Below are 18536 nucleotides of genomic sequence, written 5' to 3' on the forward strand. Positions count from 1 at the left end.
TCTTCTCTAGCCCGTGCCGCGCCCGTTTAGCCCCCTCGATCCGGCCGAACAAAAGCTGTTTAGGCATGCGGTGGCTGGGCATGCAGGCTACATGTCCCAGCCAACGCAGCCTTGCCTGCCAGAGGAGCTCACCGATGGTACTTTGTCCAGATCTTTCAAGGATGTATGAGCTCGCACAATCCAGCCTGGTTAAACCCAGGATGGATTGTAGGCAGGCCAGCCTAAATGTTTGTAACCGGCGAAGATGTTCATTGAGGGGGGTCCACGTTTCGCAAGCGTAGAGAAGGGAGGGAATGACCGTGGCCGAGAAGACCTGAAGCTTCGTGCGGTGCGACAGACCAGGTAGCTTCCACACAGCGTTACGCAACCGATGAAAAGATCATGCCACTCGACTGATTCGGAGTGAGACCTCTGCTGTCATGAGCACACTGCCCAGGTATCGGAAACTCTCCACTTTCTCCACAACTGCCCTATCACCAATTGTGGGGGTGGAGTGTCCGATGGTACAACCCTCGCTTCTCTCCCACCCAAAGTGGAAATTTCTCGCCCACGGAGATTTTAATTTTCCAATTCTGATAAATAAATCATGTACAGTCCATACAACGATGCCGTGCGATTGTCCAGAGAATTACTTTGGCACGTGATTTGAACAAACTATTACATAATGTATGAAAAATAAGAATATGAGGTGTTAAGGTGTGCAAACACCAAATAGAAACCTTTTGCAAGGAATCCAATCTGCAATAACCACACAGTACTTGTGGTCTACATGCAAACAAACATGCTTTCATAATTATATATGCATTGGTCAGATAATCGTCACGGGGTTGGTGGCCGTGAGCGGGAATCGAACTCGGGTTGCCGGGTTCGTAGTGCGGTGCGCTAACCGTTACGCTACCGCTCCCCATAGCACCGATACACCACCACCTGCGTTTATCCGATAAAAGGGTTATACTGTGGTGATAGTGTCGCTAGACATTTTTACAATGCGGGTACCGGTAATGCAAAACCCAAATTTCAACAGCGCTGTTGGCATATTAACGCTGGGTGCTACGGTGGCTAGGAGATGTTAACTACCTCACCTGGTACACAGGAGGTCGTGGATTCGATCCCGACCCTGACGCCTGCTGCTGTATATTTGGAGTTTGCGTGTCTCTCTCTCTCCTCGTGGTCGCGTGGATTTTTCTCCGGGTCCTCCGCTTTCTCCCTCCACATTTAGAATCGACGTCGCGCGTTTAGATATTTTCTTTGACTGATTGCCCTCCACCACAGCAGCCTTTTTGGTGGCCTCGTCTCACCGGTGTCAGACCAGAGAGCGCCCAAAGGCGAACAGCGCAAGGACAATGAACGTATGAGATCATGTCTAGCTAGGGGTGAGTAGCTCTATCATGGGATACATATCTGCCAGTATCAAAGGTCCCTTGATATTGCATAAGGGTCAGAAACGAACGCAGCAAGACGTGCAAATTGCAAAAAAATATCCAGGCACGCAAAACATGTCTGTATGTTGCGATTTCCCGCTCACTGCCACCAATCACGATAATTACCTGAGCTAGTCGGGGCCATGCCGAGGTCTACTCGGCCTCAAACGAGTGCCTGGTGCGGCGTGTAAACATCGCCACTGGGGAGAGAGAGGCGGCGTGGTGCTGGCCACCCACCCCCTCGTGTGCTGCGTCGGCATTTAAAGATGTGGTGGTGGTATTGAAACGCGCGCACACCAGCTCCGCTTAACTCCCATTACTTACCGGCGCGGGACGGTTGTGATATCCCGAGCCGGGGCCCCTCCCGGGGGGAGGGGGCCGTGGGGGGTGTGTGATCCCACAGAACCCCGCCCCTCGGTGGGGAATTGTATAAAAGGCGAGACCCTGAGAGAGAGAGGGGAGTTCGAACAAGCCGAAGACAAAGAACCAGCTGAAGACCGAAGTCCAGCTCGCTAGACCCTGGGACTACTCTGACCCACTGCCCTTCTAAGGCCCGGGCAGAGCAAGCAGGTGGTGCGACCCAGAGCCTCGGAGCCGATGTCCTTGTGAGGGCCGGGTCCGTGTGGCTGGTGGTCGAGACCTGTGCCTTGGCTGGGCCAGGTCAGACAGTCTCCTTGAGAGGAGGGTCGTGGTATAGGTGGGGAGTAGGCGAGTCAGATTGGGAATACCTCCCTTGAGAGTAACGGGTGAAGAGGCCGTTACCTATTCGAGTATGAAGCTGTAATAAATACGTGTCGCCTCTACTTAAACCGTCTCTGTCGTCACGGTGCCCGCTACATAGGTGCTGCTATCAGCACTTGCACCAACAATCTGTTTAGGATACGCGGATTGGGGGGGGGGTTCATCTTTGCGGCCTTAAAATAAACACAATTCTAATTGGTGACATTCCGGGCAGTCGCCCTGCGTAGGGTGGTGGAGGGTTTTGTGACACAAATCTGGCCAGAATGTGACGTGGCCCAACCCAAAAAATCTTTATTCTAAACGAAAAAAAAACTTTTTTTTTTATTCCACCAGGTAAGGCCCCACTGAGCTATACAGCTCTTTGTCAGAAGCGACCTGGCCACAAGTGACAGCTCAACGAAGCGGGCTCATCATCATCATCATCGCCACGTGGCTGGTTATAGCAGTAGCCAAGGAACTCTAAGCGCGCGACGTCGATTCTAAATGTGGAGGGAAAAAGCGGAAGACCCGGAGAAAAATCGACGCGACCACGAGGAGAGAGAGAGAGACGCAAGCTCCAAATACACAGCAGCAGGCGTCAGGGTCGGGATCGGGATCGAACCCACGACCCCCTGTGCACCAGGCGAGGTAGTTGACATTTTAGCCACCGCAGCACCCAGCGTTAAAACGCCAACAGCGCTGTTGAAATTTGGGTTTTGCATTACCGGTACCCGCATTGTAAAAATGTCTATCGACACAATCACCACAGTTTAACCCTTTTATCGGATAAACGCAGGTGGTGGTGTATCGGTGCTATGGGGAGCGGTAGCGTAACGGCTAGCGCACCGCACTACGAACCCAGCGACCCGAGTTCGATTCCCACTCACGACCACCAACCCCGGTGACGATTATCTGAACCGGTCCTGGGCCTCCCCTAGGTCGATTAAACCTCAAATGGGCGTCCTTGATGTTGGCTGCGTAAGCAGGCGTGTTGCGTTCCTGCATCTTGCCCCCCCCCCGTTTGCACTCTCACGGCAACGTAAAGATTGAACGCCCCGCATGCTCAAGTATTCACAAGTTCAAAGTTTCAAGTGAGAAGTCCACGATGAGTCCATTTGCTAAGAGTCACCTCTGGGGGGGGAGGGCATGAGTCTCCTGCCCAGTGAGGGGGTCGATGGTTGCCGCCCGCTGCTGCCGAATAAAATAAGAACATTTCCATATGCACAGGACACAACGGAGTGTAACACGGTCCGGTGATGATGCTTGCTCGCAAGATCTCCTCCCAAAACTGAGCAGCAGCAATAAGTAGCGCAATAGAAAATACTACGTCGATAAAAAACAAAGTAATAAAAGCACAAGAGAAGAACACTGCGTGAGAAATTTTACGGTAAAAAATAAAAGACGTTCGCAATGGTACTCGTATACACTTATGCGGGGGGAGAGGGATACATTGGGTAAGTGTGGAAAGAATACAGTGACTTGATTGAGCAGTGTGGTATTGAGAGTACAGGTAGTCATCGACTTACGAACACCCGCACTTAGGAACCAGCTTCCATGAATTGTTTATTTTACGTGGACTTAAAACGCGAACTCTCACTTGCAAATTGAACCTCGCCACTTTTTGTTCAGCTGAGCGATCCTCCGCGGAATGGTAAACGAGTCAGCCTCGTGCCGGGTGGTGAGTGTTTATGTGCGTGGAGGCATTTAGACGTAGAGTAGATTACTGCGTCCCGACCTACGAACAACCGTTCGACTTATGAACGGACACGGTGAACTAATTGTGTTCGTAAGTCGATGACTTTTCTTACTAAATAACAAGCAGCGGGCATGGTGGTTGTGTCGGTGTGTGTGAAGAGTGATGTGCGGCAGGCTGTCTGCGTCATCCCAGTGGGATGATTGGGCGCTGTAAACTATTGAATTATTTGAACGCAGAGGAGGGAGGTGAGTGAGAGAGGCAGGTTAGGGAGACGGTGAGGAGGGAGGGGAGGGAGGAAGAGGAGAGGGCGGGGAGAGAGTGAATGGGGCGTGAAGCTGATGGGTTGAAGAGAGCGAGAGAGAGCAAAGCAGAAAGAGGAGATCGACAAAGCAGAGGGAGAGTGAATGATGGAGAAACGAGAGATCGAGACGGCAAGGGGAGAGGTGGGAACAAGCAGCGCCAGGGGGAGAGGTGGTGAGGGGTGGTGAGGGGTGGTGAGGGGTGGTGAGGGGTGGAGAGAGATGGTGAGGGGTGGTGAGGGGTGGTGAGAGGTGGTGAGGGGTGGTGAGGGGTGGTGAGAGGTGGTGAGGGGTGGTGAGAGGTGGTGAGGGGTGGTGAGGGGTGGTGAGGGGTGGTGAGAGGTGGTGAGGGATGGTGAGAGGTGGGAGAGAAACAGGGAAACGTTCATTGCTGCAGCAGCAAAACCACTGGATCCGTTTCTCGATACAAAGTGGCGTCGAGAACAGTGTCACGCGTACACGTCACAAACACTACCCGCGTCACGTGGCACCGCACGTGCCACGCGCGTCACAAACACCGTGACGTCACGCCTCGTCAACCAGTTCAGAGTGACGCCGTCCGCGCCGCTGCAGAGGGGCTGACCGGCTCCCGCAATTGGAGCGGTTCGCGTGCTCCGGGCGGATCCGTGCCTTGAGAAGCCCCCCTCTCCTCCTCCTCCCTCCTGCCTCTTCGCCATGTCACCTCCTGACCGACCTCTACACGGCCTCTTCACAATTCTTGAGCACAGGCCACCCAGACGCCTGCCGTGGGGGTTGCGTTGCGGTGTCGCGGGGCATCTCGGCGGCGATGATCCACGGGGTTTGGCTTCTAGGGCAGGTTTGGGGGGGGAAAAGAGCTTCATAGCTCATCGGATTCCTCCTCCTGCTGCTGCTGGCTCCAAACTGTGATGACCCCCAATGGTGATGACCCCCACCTGCGATGACCCCCAACCTTTCGGCGTGCCAACCGAGCGAGCCGTCGTGCACAGACGAATGCCTCCGAGATCTAAAATCCAGCTCCGTTTATTCACCGCCATCACCACGGTCGCAGCTTCGTGACCTCATCCACCGAATATTGTGCCACTACATTACTATCATCATCAGCAGCAGCATCATCAGCAGCAGCATCATCAGCAGCATCATCAGCCGTGCTCTATCCACTGCTGGACGAAGGCCTCCGTGGGCCAACCTCTTAACGATCCGCGCCGGCGTCGTTCCGCATCGCTCCGTCTCCGCGTGGGACGTGCCTCCCGGCGCGCGAGTTCCCCTGTGTTGTCAAACTCGCGAACCCCCCACGGGTTCCTCTCTCTCGCTCGCCCCCACGAGGTTTGCCGTTCCGCATTTGACATCGAACCGTCGCGGCGTTCCGTTGTGTGGGTGTGTGTGGGTTTGTGTGTGGGTTTTTTTTGTGGGGGCGTGTGTGGGTGTGTGGGTGGGTGTGTGTGGGTGTGTGTGGGTGTGTGTGGGTGTGTGGATGTGTGGGTGTGTGCGGGTGTGTGTGGGTGTGGGTTTATGTGTGGGTGTGTGTGGGTGTGTGTGTATGGGTGTATATGGGGGTGTGTGGGGGTGTGTGTGTGGGTGTGTGAGTGTGTGTGTGTATGTGTGGGGATGTGTGTGGGTGTGTGTGGGTGTGTGGGTGTGTGTGGGGGTGTGTGAGTGTGTGTGGGTGGGTGTGTGTGCGTAGGTGTGTGTGGGTGTGTGTGGGTGTGTATGGGTGTGTGTGGGTGTGTGTGGGTGTCTGTGGGTGTGTTTTTTAAATTAACGAACAAACCCTGACTCAACCCAGCGGAGTAAACACGCGGATGTCATTTTGGCATATCCATCGTATTGTACTGCACTTCTATACTCCCGCGCCTTCACCAACCCACACGTGACAGGCATTGCGAAGCAAGTTCAAATACTAATATAATTAACACCACCGCCGCAGCGGTGTGCAGAGGCCCTCCTCATCCAGCAGTGGATTGACAGAGTGCCGTGCCGTGCGCGCGGCGTGCAACCGCAACGCCGCCACGCGTTCTGACCCCCCCCCCCCCCCGGTCAAGAGGGGCCCGTGGGCTGGACCCACCGCTGTCCCTGGGGCCTGTGGCACCGAGCTCTCTATCACGTGGTGCAGCGCGTGCAGTGCCCCCCCCCCCCCCTAGACGTCTGACCCTGAGAGATGTTAGCTCCCTCGCCCGGTACGCAGGAGGTCGTGGGGTCGATCCCGACCCTGACGACGCCTGCCCTATGTTTGGAGGTTCGCGGCGTCTCTTCTCCTCGTGGTGGTCGCGTGGATTTATCTCCGGGCCCTCCGTTTTTTCTCCCCATTCCAACATTTGGACTCAACGTCACGCGTTTAATAGAATTTGGCTCATCACGTGACGAGAAGCCACTTTGTTGAGCTGTCATTTGCGATCGCCAGGTCGCTCCTGAACAAAGAGCGACATGGCTCAGCGGGGACCTTACCTGGTAAAATAAGAATAGAGTTTAGTTAAAACATTTAAATAGCGGAATCAAAACGTTGCGCGCGTCGCGAGTGCGGCCGCAAGTTGTCGTGGAGCGGTGGCGCAGCGAGCGGCGCCGCGTCCATGCAGCCGCGTCCACGCAGCCGCACCGGGAGGGGGAGTCGAGCCGGTGCCCTGCGGGTCGCGAGCCGCGGCGGTGCCGCTCGCCGGCACTCGGCCGAGGCAGCCTCCCCACCACGGCAATGTGGAATGTCACCAAATGCCTCGGAGTGCCCACGCACGCTCGCCCACCACCCAGCGGGGTCGTAGTCGCCGATGACGGTGAGCGGAGCGAGCGCTTGTTTAGTTGCTGAGTTGGCGACCAACACGAGAAATCGTCGCTCTGCTCGCGCCTCGCGTCAATCGTCGACGGACCCGCAGAGAGAGTCGCCGGGAGGGCGCCGCCGAGCGCGCCGCAGGCAGCTCGCCATGGGCCCATCGGGGACTCGGGCCGGGGACCTCGTTCGCCGGCAGCGCGGCGGCGCTTGCTGCCCGTCGCAGAATGTTCGAGGGGTTCTGCGCGGTTCGAATCCAGCGGCCCTCCCCCCCCGCCGGTCAATTCCGTGGCGGTGCGGCGCTAACCGCGGCGGTGCGACCGAGGGATCCCCGGGACGGCGTTCACAAGAGGAGGAGGCCGTCGCTCGCCCGGCCCGCGTCGGCGTGCGGAAGTCGCCGCTCGCTCCTCCGCAAGTAACGCGGCAAGAAGCCAGAAGGGCGACTCGGTGGGAGTCCTTGCACGCAGCAGCAGCAGCAGCGGCAGCCAGAATCGTCGCTTGCCCCTCTCGGCAGCAGACTCATGCCCTGGGGTCACGCTTGCAAACACGAGACTCAACCTTGGTCTCTTAACAAAACACAAATAAACTTAACGACAATAATAACAATGACTCAGTACCTCCGATTAGCATGGTTGGCTACGTACGGCGCGAAAGAAGTTCAACGTACACGCGTGCAGAATTGGCGGCGTTCAAATAGCGGCAAGGCTGTAGCGGAGCAAGACGCTGTCTGTGTGTTGCACAGACACAGGCCGCTCGTCGGAGGTGTGGTGAGTGTGGTGTGTGCGGTGTGTGAGTGGTGTGCGGTGTGTGGTGTGTGCGGTGTGTGAGTGGTGTGCGGTGTGTGGTGTGTGCGGTGTGTGCAGTGTGTGCGGTGTGTGTGGTGTGCGTGCCACCAGTCGAGTAATTGGCGGTGTCACGTTTGTCCCAACCCCCCGGTGCACAACGGCGTTGTCGGAGCAGCGCCGTTTTATTTTTGGCGCTCGGAAGAGCCGAGCTCGCCCCGTTTCCTCCCTGGGATCGAGCCGGGGGCGCTTTGCATGAAACACAAAAAATACCAAAACGAATCCGCGGATCCCTCCTCTCTCTCCGTTTCTCCGCGGCGGGCTCGCTTCTTTTTATTCCCTTCGAAGTCCTCCAGCTTTTTTTTCCGTCTCCACATCTTTCGTCGACGATCTCACGGCTCCGTTCGTGCGTTTGTGTCGCGTTGTGTTTTTGTATTACCCAGCCACGCGCGTCGCACGGTCGCGGCAGCGCGCGCCGGTTATTTAAAAAAAAAGCGAAACTCAGAAAGCAGAAGTCGAATAAGAAGAGTAATTCCTGCAGTCGCGAAAGCTTCGAATCTAGCGAGTAGAAGTCGATTTCAGCGGGGGACAAAAACCACGCACACGCAGATGTTGTGTTGAGTCATTGAAGACTCTCTTTGATTGAGTTCAACACGCAGGCGCTCACGACCAATATTATCAACAATCCCGGGGTTTTTTTTTTTGAGGGGGGGGGGGGTTAGATCGCGTAAATATCTCTTGGATTTAGTTGGAAAGCGGTTCGCTTGATAAAACACTAAAACACAAGTTTGTGGAGCTTGGCTTCGAGGCGTGTTTCGGGGTCTGATGTCAGCGCCGTGTTGTTATGGGAGTCCTCTCTTGGCCTTCGCTGACACTCACATTCTCAAAGGACATGTTTCTTATTTTGTTTTGGCCAAGTATTAAAGTGTGAAGAAAAATAAGAACAGACGTCCACACTTTCGGGCAATTAAACATGAGTTGTGTTCAGATGTTCAAACAGCAATTAGATTGTAGCTTTGGCGAGGAATCAAGTCAAGTCTGCATTCACCACACACAGACCTTGTGGTGGACATGCAGACAAACCGGCTCTGATGACAAGGAATGCATCGACTTTGAAACTGGTTGGCCTACACCAGAGCCAGCAGCCGCATTGATGGCCTCGTCTCACCAGCGTCAGACGAGAGAAGCTTAACGACGAACAGGACAAGGGCAATGCCGCACGAATCAGAGCATTCACAGCTCGGGTTGAGCAGCTAACTCAGACCAGAGAACGGCGTTTGAACATCCTAACACCTCCTGTGGTATTGCCAGGAAGGGTAAAACCTATTCGTGTTTTTCAAACACATCCCCCCCCCCTTCACAATAGGTGGGAGATCTCGTCCTGAGCAAAGGTTGAACGGGATTTTCAGATACCTTTGGCAGAGGCCATACATTAACAGCAAAGACAAAGATCCCCCGTATAGCCTGTGACAGGCTGTTGGGGCAAGTGCCGTTAGTAGCGAGCAGCACCTACGAAGGCCGGCACGGAACACGAGGGGGATAGGTGGCCAGCACCACGCCCGACCCGCCTTTGTCTCCCCAGCGACGATGTTTTTTTGATCAGATCGCACCAGCTACTCATTTGAGGCCGAGTCGACCTAGGGGAGGCCCAAGACCGGTTTGGATTGTCATCATCGCCGGTTGTTGGCCGCGAGCGGGGTATCTGCACTCGTGTCGCCGTGTTCGGAGCGCAGCGTCGCGCTAACCGCTGCGCCACCGCTCTCTCCACCTCCCCCCAGGCAGGGAACGTCTCCCTGGGGTCTCAAAGGTGCTCGGTCAACAGGGGCCCTGCCGCCTTTTCAGCGTGAAGGGGAGCGGTGCTGCTGCTGCTGCTACTGCCGCTGGAGCAATTGGCAACGGTGACATTTGTTTTAAAACTGTCGTGACTGCAGGGATTCATCTTCTTGGTTCTTTAGGTAAAGTCACGTAGAATGGAAATAATAAAATAATAAAAATAAAAACATTATAAAATAATTCTCACGAAGTTTCGGCCACAACGCTCGCAGCCGTCCTCAGGTGAAGAATAGGTCTGTCGAGAAGACAGCATCTGAATGAAACAACCCCAGGCTTGGAGCGTCTATTTAAGCTGGGTTGGAGGGGGAAGAGCGCCTTGCTTGTTCACTACTCCTGGTTGTTCACGAGTGGCCAGGGATGTGGACCATTCCCTCCACACTCTCCACGACCTGTACCGCATTGCCTCTTTGTGTTCTTACAATTGTAACGCATTAGTAGTGGCAGTAATAATAATGATATTAAACATTAAGTAAAGTAAGAACGGCAGAGAGCCTAAGACCAAGTTTACGTACACGCGGTCATAGTTCGGGACTCTTAGGTTGATCGACTTAAGTCAAGTAATAAATAAGCAGACGACATTTGGAATAATATCGACACATTTTACAACACGCACGTGTTTCACGAATGGGACCCCAACATTCGATCGAGGGATCAGAGACGCAGAGCCTGAGCTCAAAGTCTCTCAGATGCCAACCTGATCCAGGTGAGGGCCTGGACCAGGTGAGAGCCTGAACCAGGTGAGGGCCTGGACGGGTGAGAGGCTGGACAGGTGATTGGCTGAATAGCTGATAGCCTGGACAGTTTGATGCCCATGGTTTATGCCGTGACCGTCAATGAGGCAAAGATGTCGATTGAGAAAGGCCAAGGACGCAGGACGGACCCCTGAGGGACACCTACAGCGGGTGTGACGACATGAGGCAACCTCCAGTCAATGACAACAACGATTCGCGTTTGGCAAAGTGCCCAACACGCACCCCAGGGGGCATCTCCAGAGACAATTTCCACCCGACACGCGGCTTCCTCGTCGGCCGTGCGTGCCTTGTGAGTCAGGCTCGCCTGAGCCAAAGCCGGTGAACGACGTTTGTAGACGAGAACCCCGTCGCTATGGTAGACGCGGGGGAGTTCCTAGCCCAACGCACGACTCTAGTAGCATGCACGAATTATGGCACGGCAACGTCACAGTCGTTTACGCAGAAACCCAACCACCACTACCCCTGCCAGGAATCGCAGACAGTGTTGCTGGATTTTTTGGGGCCCTATCACCAGCAGCTACCAACGGCTGGGACAATCCAAGTTCACCGCTACCACTACCACCACAACAACAACGACGACAACAACGCACCCCGCTCCAGAGTCTAACCCAGGTTCCATCCTGTAAGCCGGAGCTCAGTGGCGGCGGAGCGCCGTACGATTTGCCGCCGCCGCTCTCCGCCCCCCACCACGCCCCGTGTTGGGTGCCGAGCCGCTGGCGAGGGGGGGGGGACGCCGTGAAACGAGAAGGGGGGAATGCCGTGCGGCGGGACGGAGCGGGACCAGTGAGGTGCACGCGGGGAGCAGAGTGAGGTGACACCGGTGCAGAACAGATACGAGATGAGCGATCAATTGTCTTTGGACGCCGATTGGCTCTTCCGTGTGCATCAGTGATTGCGATTCAGTCCGGTGTATGGCTCGGCCCGATCATTTCTCAGAAATCCAGCCGCTGGGGGCGCCACGCTCTCTTGCTTCCGTCCCCGAGCATCGGCGACTCTTTGAGCCGCGAGGTCCAATCACAGCACAGCTCGAGGTGGCTCCGTGGCCTCGGGGGTCCTCCACCCCCCCCCTCCCTGCCCAGTGGCCCCCTAGGAGTCGCCCCCTCGCGCCACGACGTCGTCCGTGGAGGTGGACGCATCCACGCGCGTGGGCACCGCCCTCGCCCCGACGGCCACGGCGCCCGGGGTTCCCGGGGGTGGCGATGGTGCCCGCCGTTGTCCCGTTAGCCACGGGGCCCACGGTTCCCACGGTGACGTTCACGACCGCTTCTCCCATAACGTGGATCGCCAGCTCCTCGCCGACCATGATCCGTTCCGCCAGCTCGGCGCCGTCTCCCTCCTGCGCTGCCTCTCGCCTCCTCCTGCTCCTCCTCTTCATCCTCCTGATCCTGTTCCTCGCAAGGGCAATGGGCACATCACCAAGTGCTGTGCGGCCCGATGTCCGACGTTTCACGCCGGCCGCACCGGGAGCTCAACTCAGAGGTCGAGTGCGCGAGTGGTGATATCGTTCAGTGGATGCGACGATTTTCGCAGCGCTGCGCTATGAACCCATCGCGTGGAAATTTATAGCGGCAGCCAAAGACTCTAAACGCACGACGTCGATTCTAAATGTGGAGGGGAAGAACCACAAACTCCAAATATACAGCAGGCATCAAGGTCGGGATCGAACCCATGCCCTCTTGTATACCAGGCGAGGCAGTTAACATCTTGGCACCGCACCGTGCCACTACCCAGACGCCCGATCATAGGGACGAGAAAGCTGAGCGTCGCAATCCAGAGAAGAAAATAGTATGTTCTCTTATAACGCCGCATGTTGTTTTCAGAATGCGAATTGTTCATAACACGATGAGTATATTAGGGAAACACATTTTTTTATGATGCGGATGCGAAATGGATACAACACGATCGAGCAAACGGAACAACGTCGCGCAAGGTAGGAACAAGCGGTCGTACGGCTGCCTTGGCATAGCATCGCACAGGGGGCGTTGGGATGCTGCTGGATGATTCTAGATGCTACCAGCGTGCGTCAGCCTGCGTACGCATCTCACGTTTTATCACGACCATGCTTTGCTCCTATAATTACACACTTTATTATCACGCGATGTCTCCTTAACGCGGCGTTCTTCGGGAACTCAACCACGACCGCCTTTGTAAAAAATAAATCGCATGCCATTCTGTGTGGCGCGCTCTAACTCACTCACTCACTCACCAGTAGATCACCCCCAGCAGGCAGAGAAGGCCACAGATTAGCAACAGCAGCGATGTTGCAGTGTTCTCCCCGGTCCAGGCGCCTGCGTGGAGAAACGCGGCGTGTGAGTGAAACCGCGGAGGCCACGAAGGGCAGCGGCAGCGCGACACGGCGAGCATGTCTGCGTGCGGACGCACCTCAGTGGTTGCTAGGGGTAGACGTAACGGCTCAGGCCAACGTCACCCAATCGGCTGCCGGAAAAACAAATCCGCATGCAAGATGGCCGCCGTGACGTCAACGCCCCATGCATTCGGCCAGGCTGCGGCCGAGGTAAGTTGCATGTTTATGTTATTAATGTTTTCATTTATTAAGTAATGTGAGTGTGGCTTTATGTGCGGTTATAGGGTGCCACAGTGGCGAGATGTTAACTCCCTCGCCTGGTATGCAGGAGGTCGTGAGTTCAATCCCGAGCGTGACACCTGTAAATTTGGAGTTTGCGTGTTTTCCCTGTGGTCATGTGGACTTTTTTTCCGGATCCTCTGGTTTTTCCCTTCACATCTAGATTCAATGTGCATTGGCTGCTATAAATGTCCACATGATATAAGCCACTTCGTTGAGCTATACTTTGTGGCCAGGTCGCTTCTGAAAAAGAGCTATATAGCTCAGTGGGCCTTACCTGGTAAACTATAACATAGTTTAGTAAAGAAAAATTCACAAGCATGTGAGTGCGTCTGTAATTGTTGTGTCAGGAGCGGTGGTGTAGCGGACGGTGTTTTTTAAACATCGTTTTTAGCTGCCACGCCGGAAGATGGGATCGAATGAGCGATGAACATGTGACGATGACGCCACGTGCATCATCGACGCCCATTGAGCTGGTCGCCATGACGCCACGTGCATCATCGATGCCCATTGAGCTGGTCGCCATGACGCCACGTGCATCATCGACGCCCATTGAGCTGGTCGCCATGACGCCGTGTGCATCATCGACGTCCATTGAGCTGGTCGCCATGACGCCGCGTGCATCATCGACGTCCTTTGAGCTGGTCGCCATGACGCCACGTGCATCATCAACGCCCACTGAGCTGGTCGCCATGACGTCACGTGCATCATCGACGTCCTTTGAGCTGGTCGCCATGACGCCGTGTGCATCATCGACGTCCATTGAGCTGGTCGCCATGACACCGCGTGCATCCTCGACGCCCATTGAGCTGGTCGCCATGACGTCACGTGCATCATCGACGCCCATTGAGCTGGTCGCCATGACGCTACGTGCATCATCGACGCCCATTAAGCTGGTCGCCATGACGCCGCGTGCATCATCAACGCCCACTGAGCTGGTCGCCGTGACGCCACGTGCATCATCGACGGCCACTGAGCTGGTCGCCATGACGCCACGTGCATCATCGACGCCCACTGAGCTGGTCGCCATGACGCCACGTGCATCATCGACGCCCACTGAGCTGGTCGCCATGACGCCATGTGCATCATCGACGCCCACTGAGCTGGTCGCCATGACGCCACGTGCATCATCGACGCCCATTGAGCTGGTCGCCATGACGCCACGTGCATCATCGACGCCCACTGAGCTGGTCGCCATGACGCCACGTGCATCATCGACGCCCACTGAGCTGGTCGCCATGACGCCACGTGCATCATCGACGCCCATTGAGCTGGTCGCCATGACGCCGCGTGCATCATCAACGCCCACTGAGCTGGTCGCCGTGACGCCACGTGCATCATCGACGGCCACTGAGCTGGTCGCCATGACGCCACGTGCATCATCGACGCCCACTGAGCTGGTCGCCATGACGCCACGTGCATCATCGACGCCCACTGAGCTGGTCGCCATGACGCCACGTGCATCATCGACGCCCACTGAGCTGGTCGCCATGACGCCACATGCATCATCGACGCCCATTGAGCTGGTCGCCATGACGCCACGTGCATCATCGACGCCCACTGAGCTGGTCGCCATGACGCCACGTGCATCATCGACGCCCACTGAGCTGGTCGCCATGACGCCACGTGCATCATCGACGCCCACTGAGCTGGTCGCCATGACGCCACGTGCATCATCGACGCCCATTGAGCTGGTCGCCATGACGTCACGTGCATCATCGACGCCACTGAGCTGGTCGCCATGACGCCGCGTGCATCATCGACGCCCACTGAGCTGGTCGCCATGACATCACGTGCATCATTGACGCCCATTGAGCTGGTCGCCGTGACGCCACGTGCATCATCGACGCCCATTGAGCTGGTCGCCGTGACGCCACGAGCATCATCGACGTCCATTGAGCTGGTCGCCATGACGTCACGTGCATCATCGACGCCTCCGCGGTGATCGCCATGACGCTGCAGCAGATGGCGCCGGTTCGATTCCATCTCGCGACGGTAGCAGTGGAAATGATCGGGGCGGCTGTTTCTATTTTCCCCGCAAAGCGGGATGCGAGGGAGCGTGCGTCGCGTCCACCCGGCGTGCGGCGGACGTACTCCTGGTTAGCGGCGGCGAGGTGACCAGGGTGCTGTGCTCTGTGTGTGGGGGTGGGGGTGGGGGGGGCGTGGTCAGCATCGAGTTGCAAACTCGTCAGCCACCGACGAGGGTGACTTCGCACAAAACACAACAAACATTCTAAAGTGTTGCTTTTCTGGCGACTTGCATTATGGGTAGCCCTCAACGCAATGTGCCAGCAACAGTTTGTAATATTACTTTCGCTCCAAACAAGGTTGTTATTTTTCATTGTTTTAGTCATCTTTGTCGATTATCGAAGGGGTTGTTACTCAATAGCCACTACTAGTGTGACTATTCCTATTCTCATCAGGCCCCATGCGCTCCACCTCTACAGCTTCTCTATTTACGCGTGAAGCAGGGGCATTGCCTGAAACGTCAACTATCATAATTTTCGTGCGCCACTGCCAACGCAGTGGCAGCTACTGGGCGGAGCTTCGATTCGTTTTCTGGGCGTCGCAGTGACTCGGAGATGTTAACTACCTCGCCTGGTATGCAGGAGGTCGTGGGTTCGATCCCGACCCTGATGCTTGCTGTATATATTTGGAGTCTGCGTGTCTCTCTCTCTCTCTGCGGTCGTGTGAATTTTTCTCCGGGTCCTCGGGATTTTCCCTCCACATTTAGAATCAACGTCACGCGTTCAGAGCAGTGGTCCTTCACCATTACTGCTGCCTGCACCGCTTTGGTTCTCAGAAAGGGCATCAAAGGGCATCTCGCACCCCAACGGGTGCGTGCACCCCAGATTAAGAACCACTGGTCCAGAGTGTTTGGCTGCTCCTATAAACCCCCACGTGATGAAGAGCCCTCTTCGTTGTCCACTCGAGTTTGGGGAAACGTGCAGAGCGCGGCTCTCACCTTGCGCTCGCGGCGGCGGCGTGGCCAGGGGCACCGTGTCTGCGTGAGGAACAGAGCGCGCGGTTAGCGGATGCGGGCACGGGAATGGGCGCGCCATCAGGCATCTAGCCTGGCACAAGCGCCGTGGTGACGTCGCCGCCACGTAGTCGTAAATGGCGGTCGTTGTTGTTATTGTTGTTGTTGTGACGTCACCCGTAGCAAATGGCGCGGAAACGCGTGGCTACCGCCCATGAATTCAGAATCATAATCAGTATTGACACTGGAGGAGGAATCTGATGAGCTATGAAGCTATTCTTTCACAGATGTCCAGTCGGGGCACGTGGTCAGAACGTTACAACAACAACAAACACGACACAAACAACAGGGTAGCAGTGCAAAGTATAGGAAAGGTAAATAAATCACTTTTAAAAAACATGCAAATAAAACTAAACTTTCTTGTTTAATCTTACCAGGTGAAGCCCACTGAGCTATGTCGCCTTTTCTTTCAGGAGCGAGCTGGTCATCACAAATGATAACTCAACGAAGCGGTCGTGGGTGGCCCACAATGCATTGCGCCAGCGACACTGGGCAATGTCACTTCTACTCCAAACGAGTCTGTCATTGTTGAGTCATCATACTTTGTCATTATTGAAAGGGGTTTGTTGTCTATCACTCGACAGCAACTGTCCTATGCCCGATTCAATATCTGGGTCATCAGGAATAATTTCAAACGCAGTTCCCATCAGGCCCCACAGTGTAAGAACGTGAGGTCTCCAACTCTCATCATCAAACTCTATCTCTCTAGTGGCCTCTCTAGGTGCCATTGCTCAACACGTCGCCCATTATATTGATATATTTTATCCTTTTAAGGCCACAAAGACAAAGATCCCCCGCGTAGCCTTAACAGATTGTTGGGGCAAGTGCTGCTAGCGAGTAGCACCTATGAACGCCGGCACGGCACACGAGGGGGTGGATGGCCAGCACTACGCCCGGCCGCCTTTGTCTCCCCAGTGGCGATATTTACCACGCCGCACCGGGTATTCATTTGAGGCTTAGTCGACCTAGGGGAGGCCCAGGACCGGTTCAGATAATCGCCACCGGTGCTAGTGGCCGTAAGTGGGAATCGAACTCGGGCCGCCGGGTTGGCGGCGCGGCGCTAAGGCCACACGCACGGTGTGATTGAGGAACGTGTCGAGTTTGTTGATATCTGAGCACCACAAGGCCGTGCTGGTTCTGTGCTTGTTGTTGATGTGCTTGTTGTTGATGTGATTGTTGTTGATGTGATTGTTGTTGATGTGCTTGTTGTTGTTAATGTGGGGAGATGCGCAGCTTTCTGCAGCCAGACCCCGCAAACGTGGAGTCCCCTTCCTCACTTTTTAAATCATCGTCTTAAAACGGACTTATTTGTCCTGTACAGGCCTTTCTTATAAGTGAAGACTTAAAAAATAACGATTCCATTGTCTGATTGGATTACTCTGTAATAATGATGAATCGGTTTTATCATAGTTCCTCGTTTTATTGGAATTTCGAGAGCAGCGGTCATTGGTATTGTTCTTATCAGATTTTTATTTTGGTTAGAATGTATCTATACGTCCAGCGCCCTGGGATGCTTTCAACATGAAAGGCGCTTTAATAAAATGGAGGTCACCACCACCATCACCACTATCGTCGTCGTCGTTACTACTGCAACTACCAGCACCACTGCTAACGCGAGCTATCAGCTACCGGCGCTGGGAGCGCAGATTCACTTCAACTCCAGAGTGGCAGCAGCGGCTGGAGACCGCGGGGCCTAGAGACCGCATGCAGGTCAGAGGCTCCATCTTCACACCAAGGGGTAAGGAAAGCCAGCGGGCGAGGGCAGGATGCGTCACGGGCAGAAGCGGCGATGCCTTTGGGCCGCCTGCATCCAGCAGCGGATTAACGACGACCACGACGACGACGACCACGACGACTGTGAGCCTCGTGAATCGGAAGTAAGCGGTTAGAAAACAAAACATCTACTCACTCAAATATGTTTCTTTGCCGCCGTCGATCTGAAAGAAAGCGATGAACCGAGGGAGAACAAAATCATGGTCATGCGTGGCTTCTGTTAGGACCTTGTACACGGCCTTGCCGTGTACTAACCAACAGCTGCCACTGATGGGGGGGGGGGGGCCCATCGGTGGCAGCTGTCCCCGTGCGTGACATTGCGATGTTGCTACCGAACGCGTCCCAATGTACAGCCTGTTCTCCTATAACGCGGTAGTAGTCGCGTTCATGAAGACACACCGCGTTATGGAAAAATCGCGTTATAATAAACGATATATAACATAGGGGGGTTAAAGCACCGTCCGCGATGACACGCGAGACGCGTACGCAAGGCGCGTGGGTAGCGTCTAGAAACATCCAGCAGCATCCCGCCTCGTGCGGTGACGCTACGCCGAGTCAGCCGTACGACCGCTCGCTCCTACCTCGTGCGCGACAGCTCCGATCACTCGATCGCGTTATATCCCAATTCGCATCCGCGTTATAAGAAATGTGTTCCGTAACACATTCCTCGCGTCCTGTATCCAATTCACGTTATGAAAACCACGCGGTACAGGAGGGCAGAATGTGATGCCAAAAGTGCCCCCGTTAATTGTTGGTTAAATTGGTTTGTTTGGGGTTAAGTCGTGTGGGGTTAGGTCGTGTGGATGTAACGGGTGAGTGCTGAACGAGTAACTGATCGGCACGTTTTGTGGACACAACAACAAGAACAACAACAAAACAAGTCCCGCTACGTCGGGTCG

At 55.3% G+C, this 18536-nt stretch overlaps 1 protein-coding gene across 3 annotated transcripts in view; it reads right to left on the reverse strand.

Moving 5' to 3' along the window:
• Positions 1 to 8267: 8267 nt before the first annotated feature.
• Positions 8268 to 18536, reverse strand: part of LOC144734757 (uncharacterized) — a 73515-nt gene continuing 63246 nt past the window's right edge. For 2 of the 3 annotated variants that reach the window (XM_078617115.1, XM_078617116.1), the window contains exons 5-9: positions 17774 to 17801; positions 15790 to 15828; positions 14919 to 14957; positions 12447 to 12528; positions 8268 to 11625 (exon numbers count right to left, since the gene is read on the reverse strand). In XM_078617115.1, the coding sequence (XP_078473241.1) occupies positions 11166 to 11625; positions 12447 to 12528; positions 14919 to 14957; positions 15790 to 15828; positions 17774 to 17801 (648 nt within the window). In that variant the 3' untranslated portion in view covers positions 8268 to 11165. The remainder of the gene's footprint in view (positions 11626 to 12446; positions 12529 to 14918; positions 14958 to 15789; positions 15829 to 17773; positions 17802 to 18536) is intronic. The other variant, XM_078617117.1, reaches the window with a different exon arrangement.

Source organism: Lampetra planeri, chromosome 53 (genome assembly GCF_965212315.1).
Source record: "Lampetra planeri chromosome 53, kcLamPlan1.2.h2, whole genome shotgun sequence".
Taxonomy (NCBI): domain Eukaryota; kingdom Metazoa; phylum Chordata; class Hyperoartia; order Petromyzontiformes; family Petromyzontidae; genus Lampetra; species Lampetra planeri.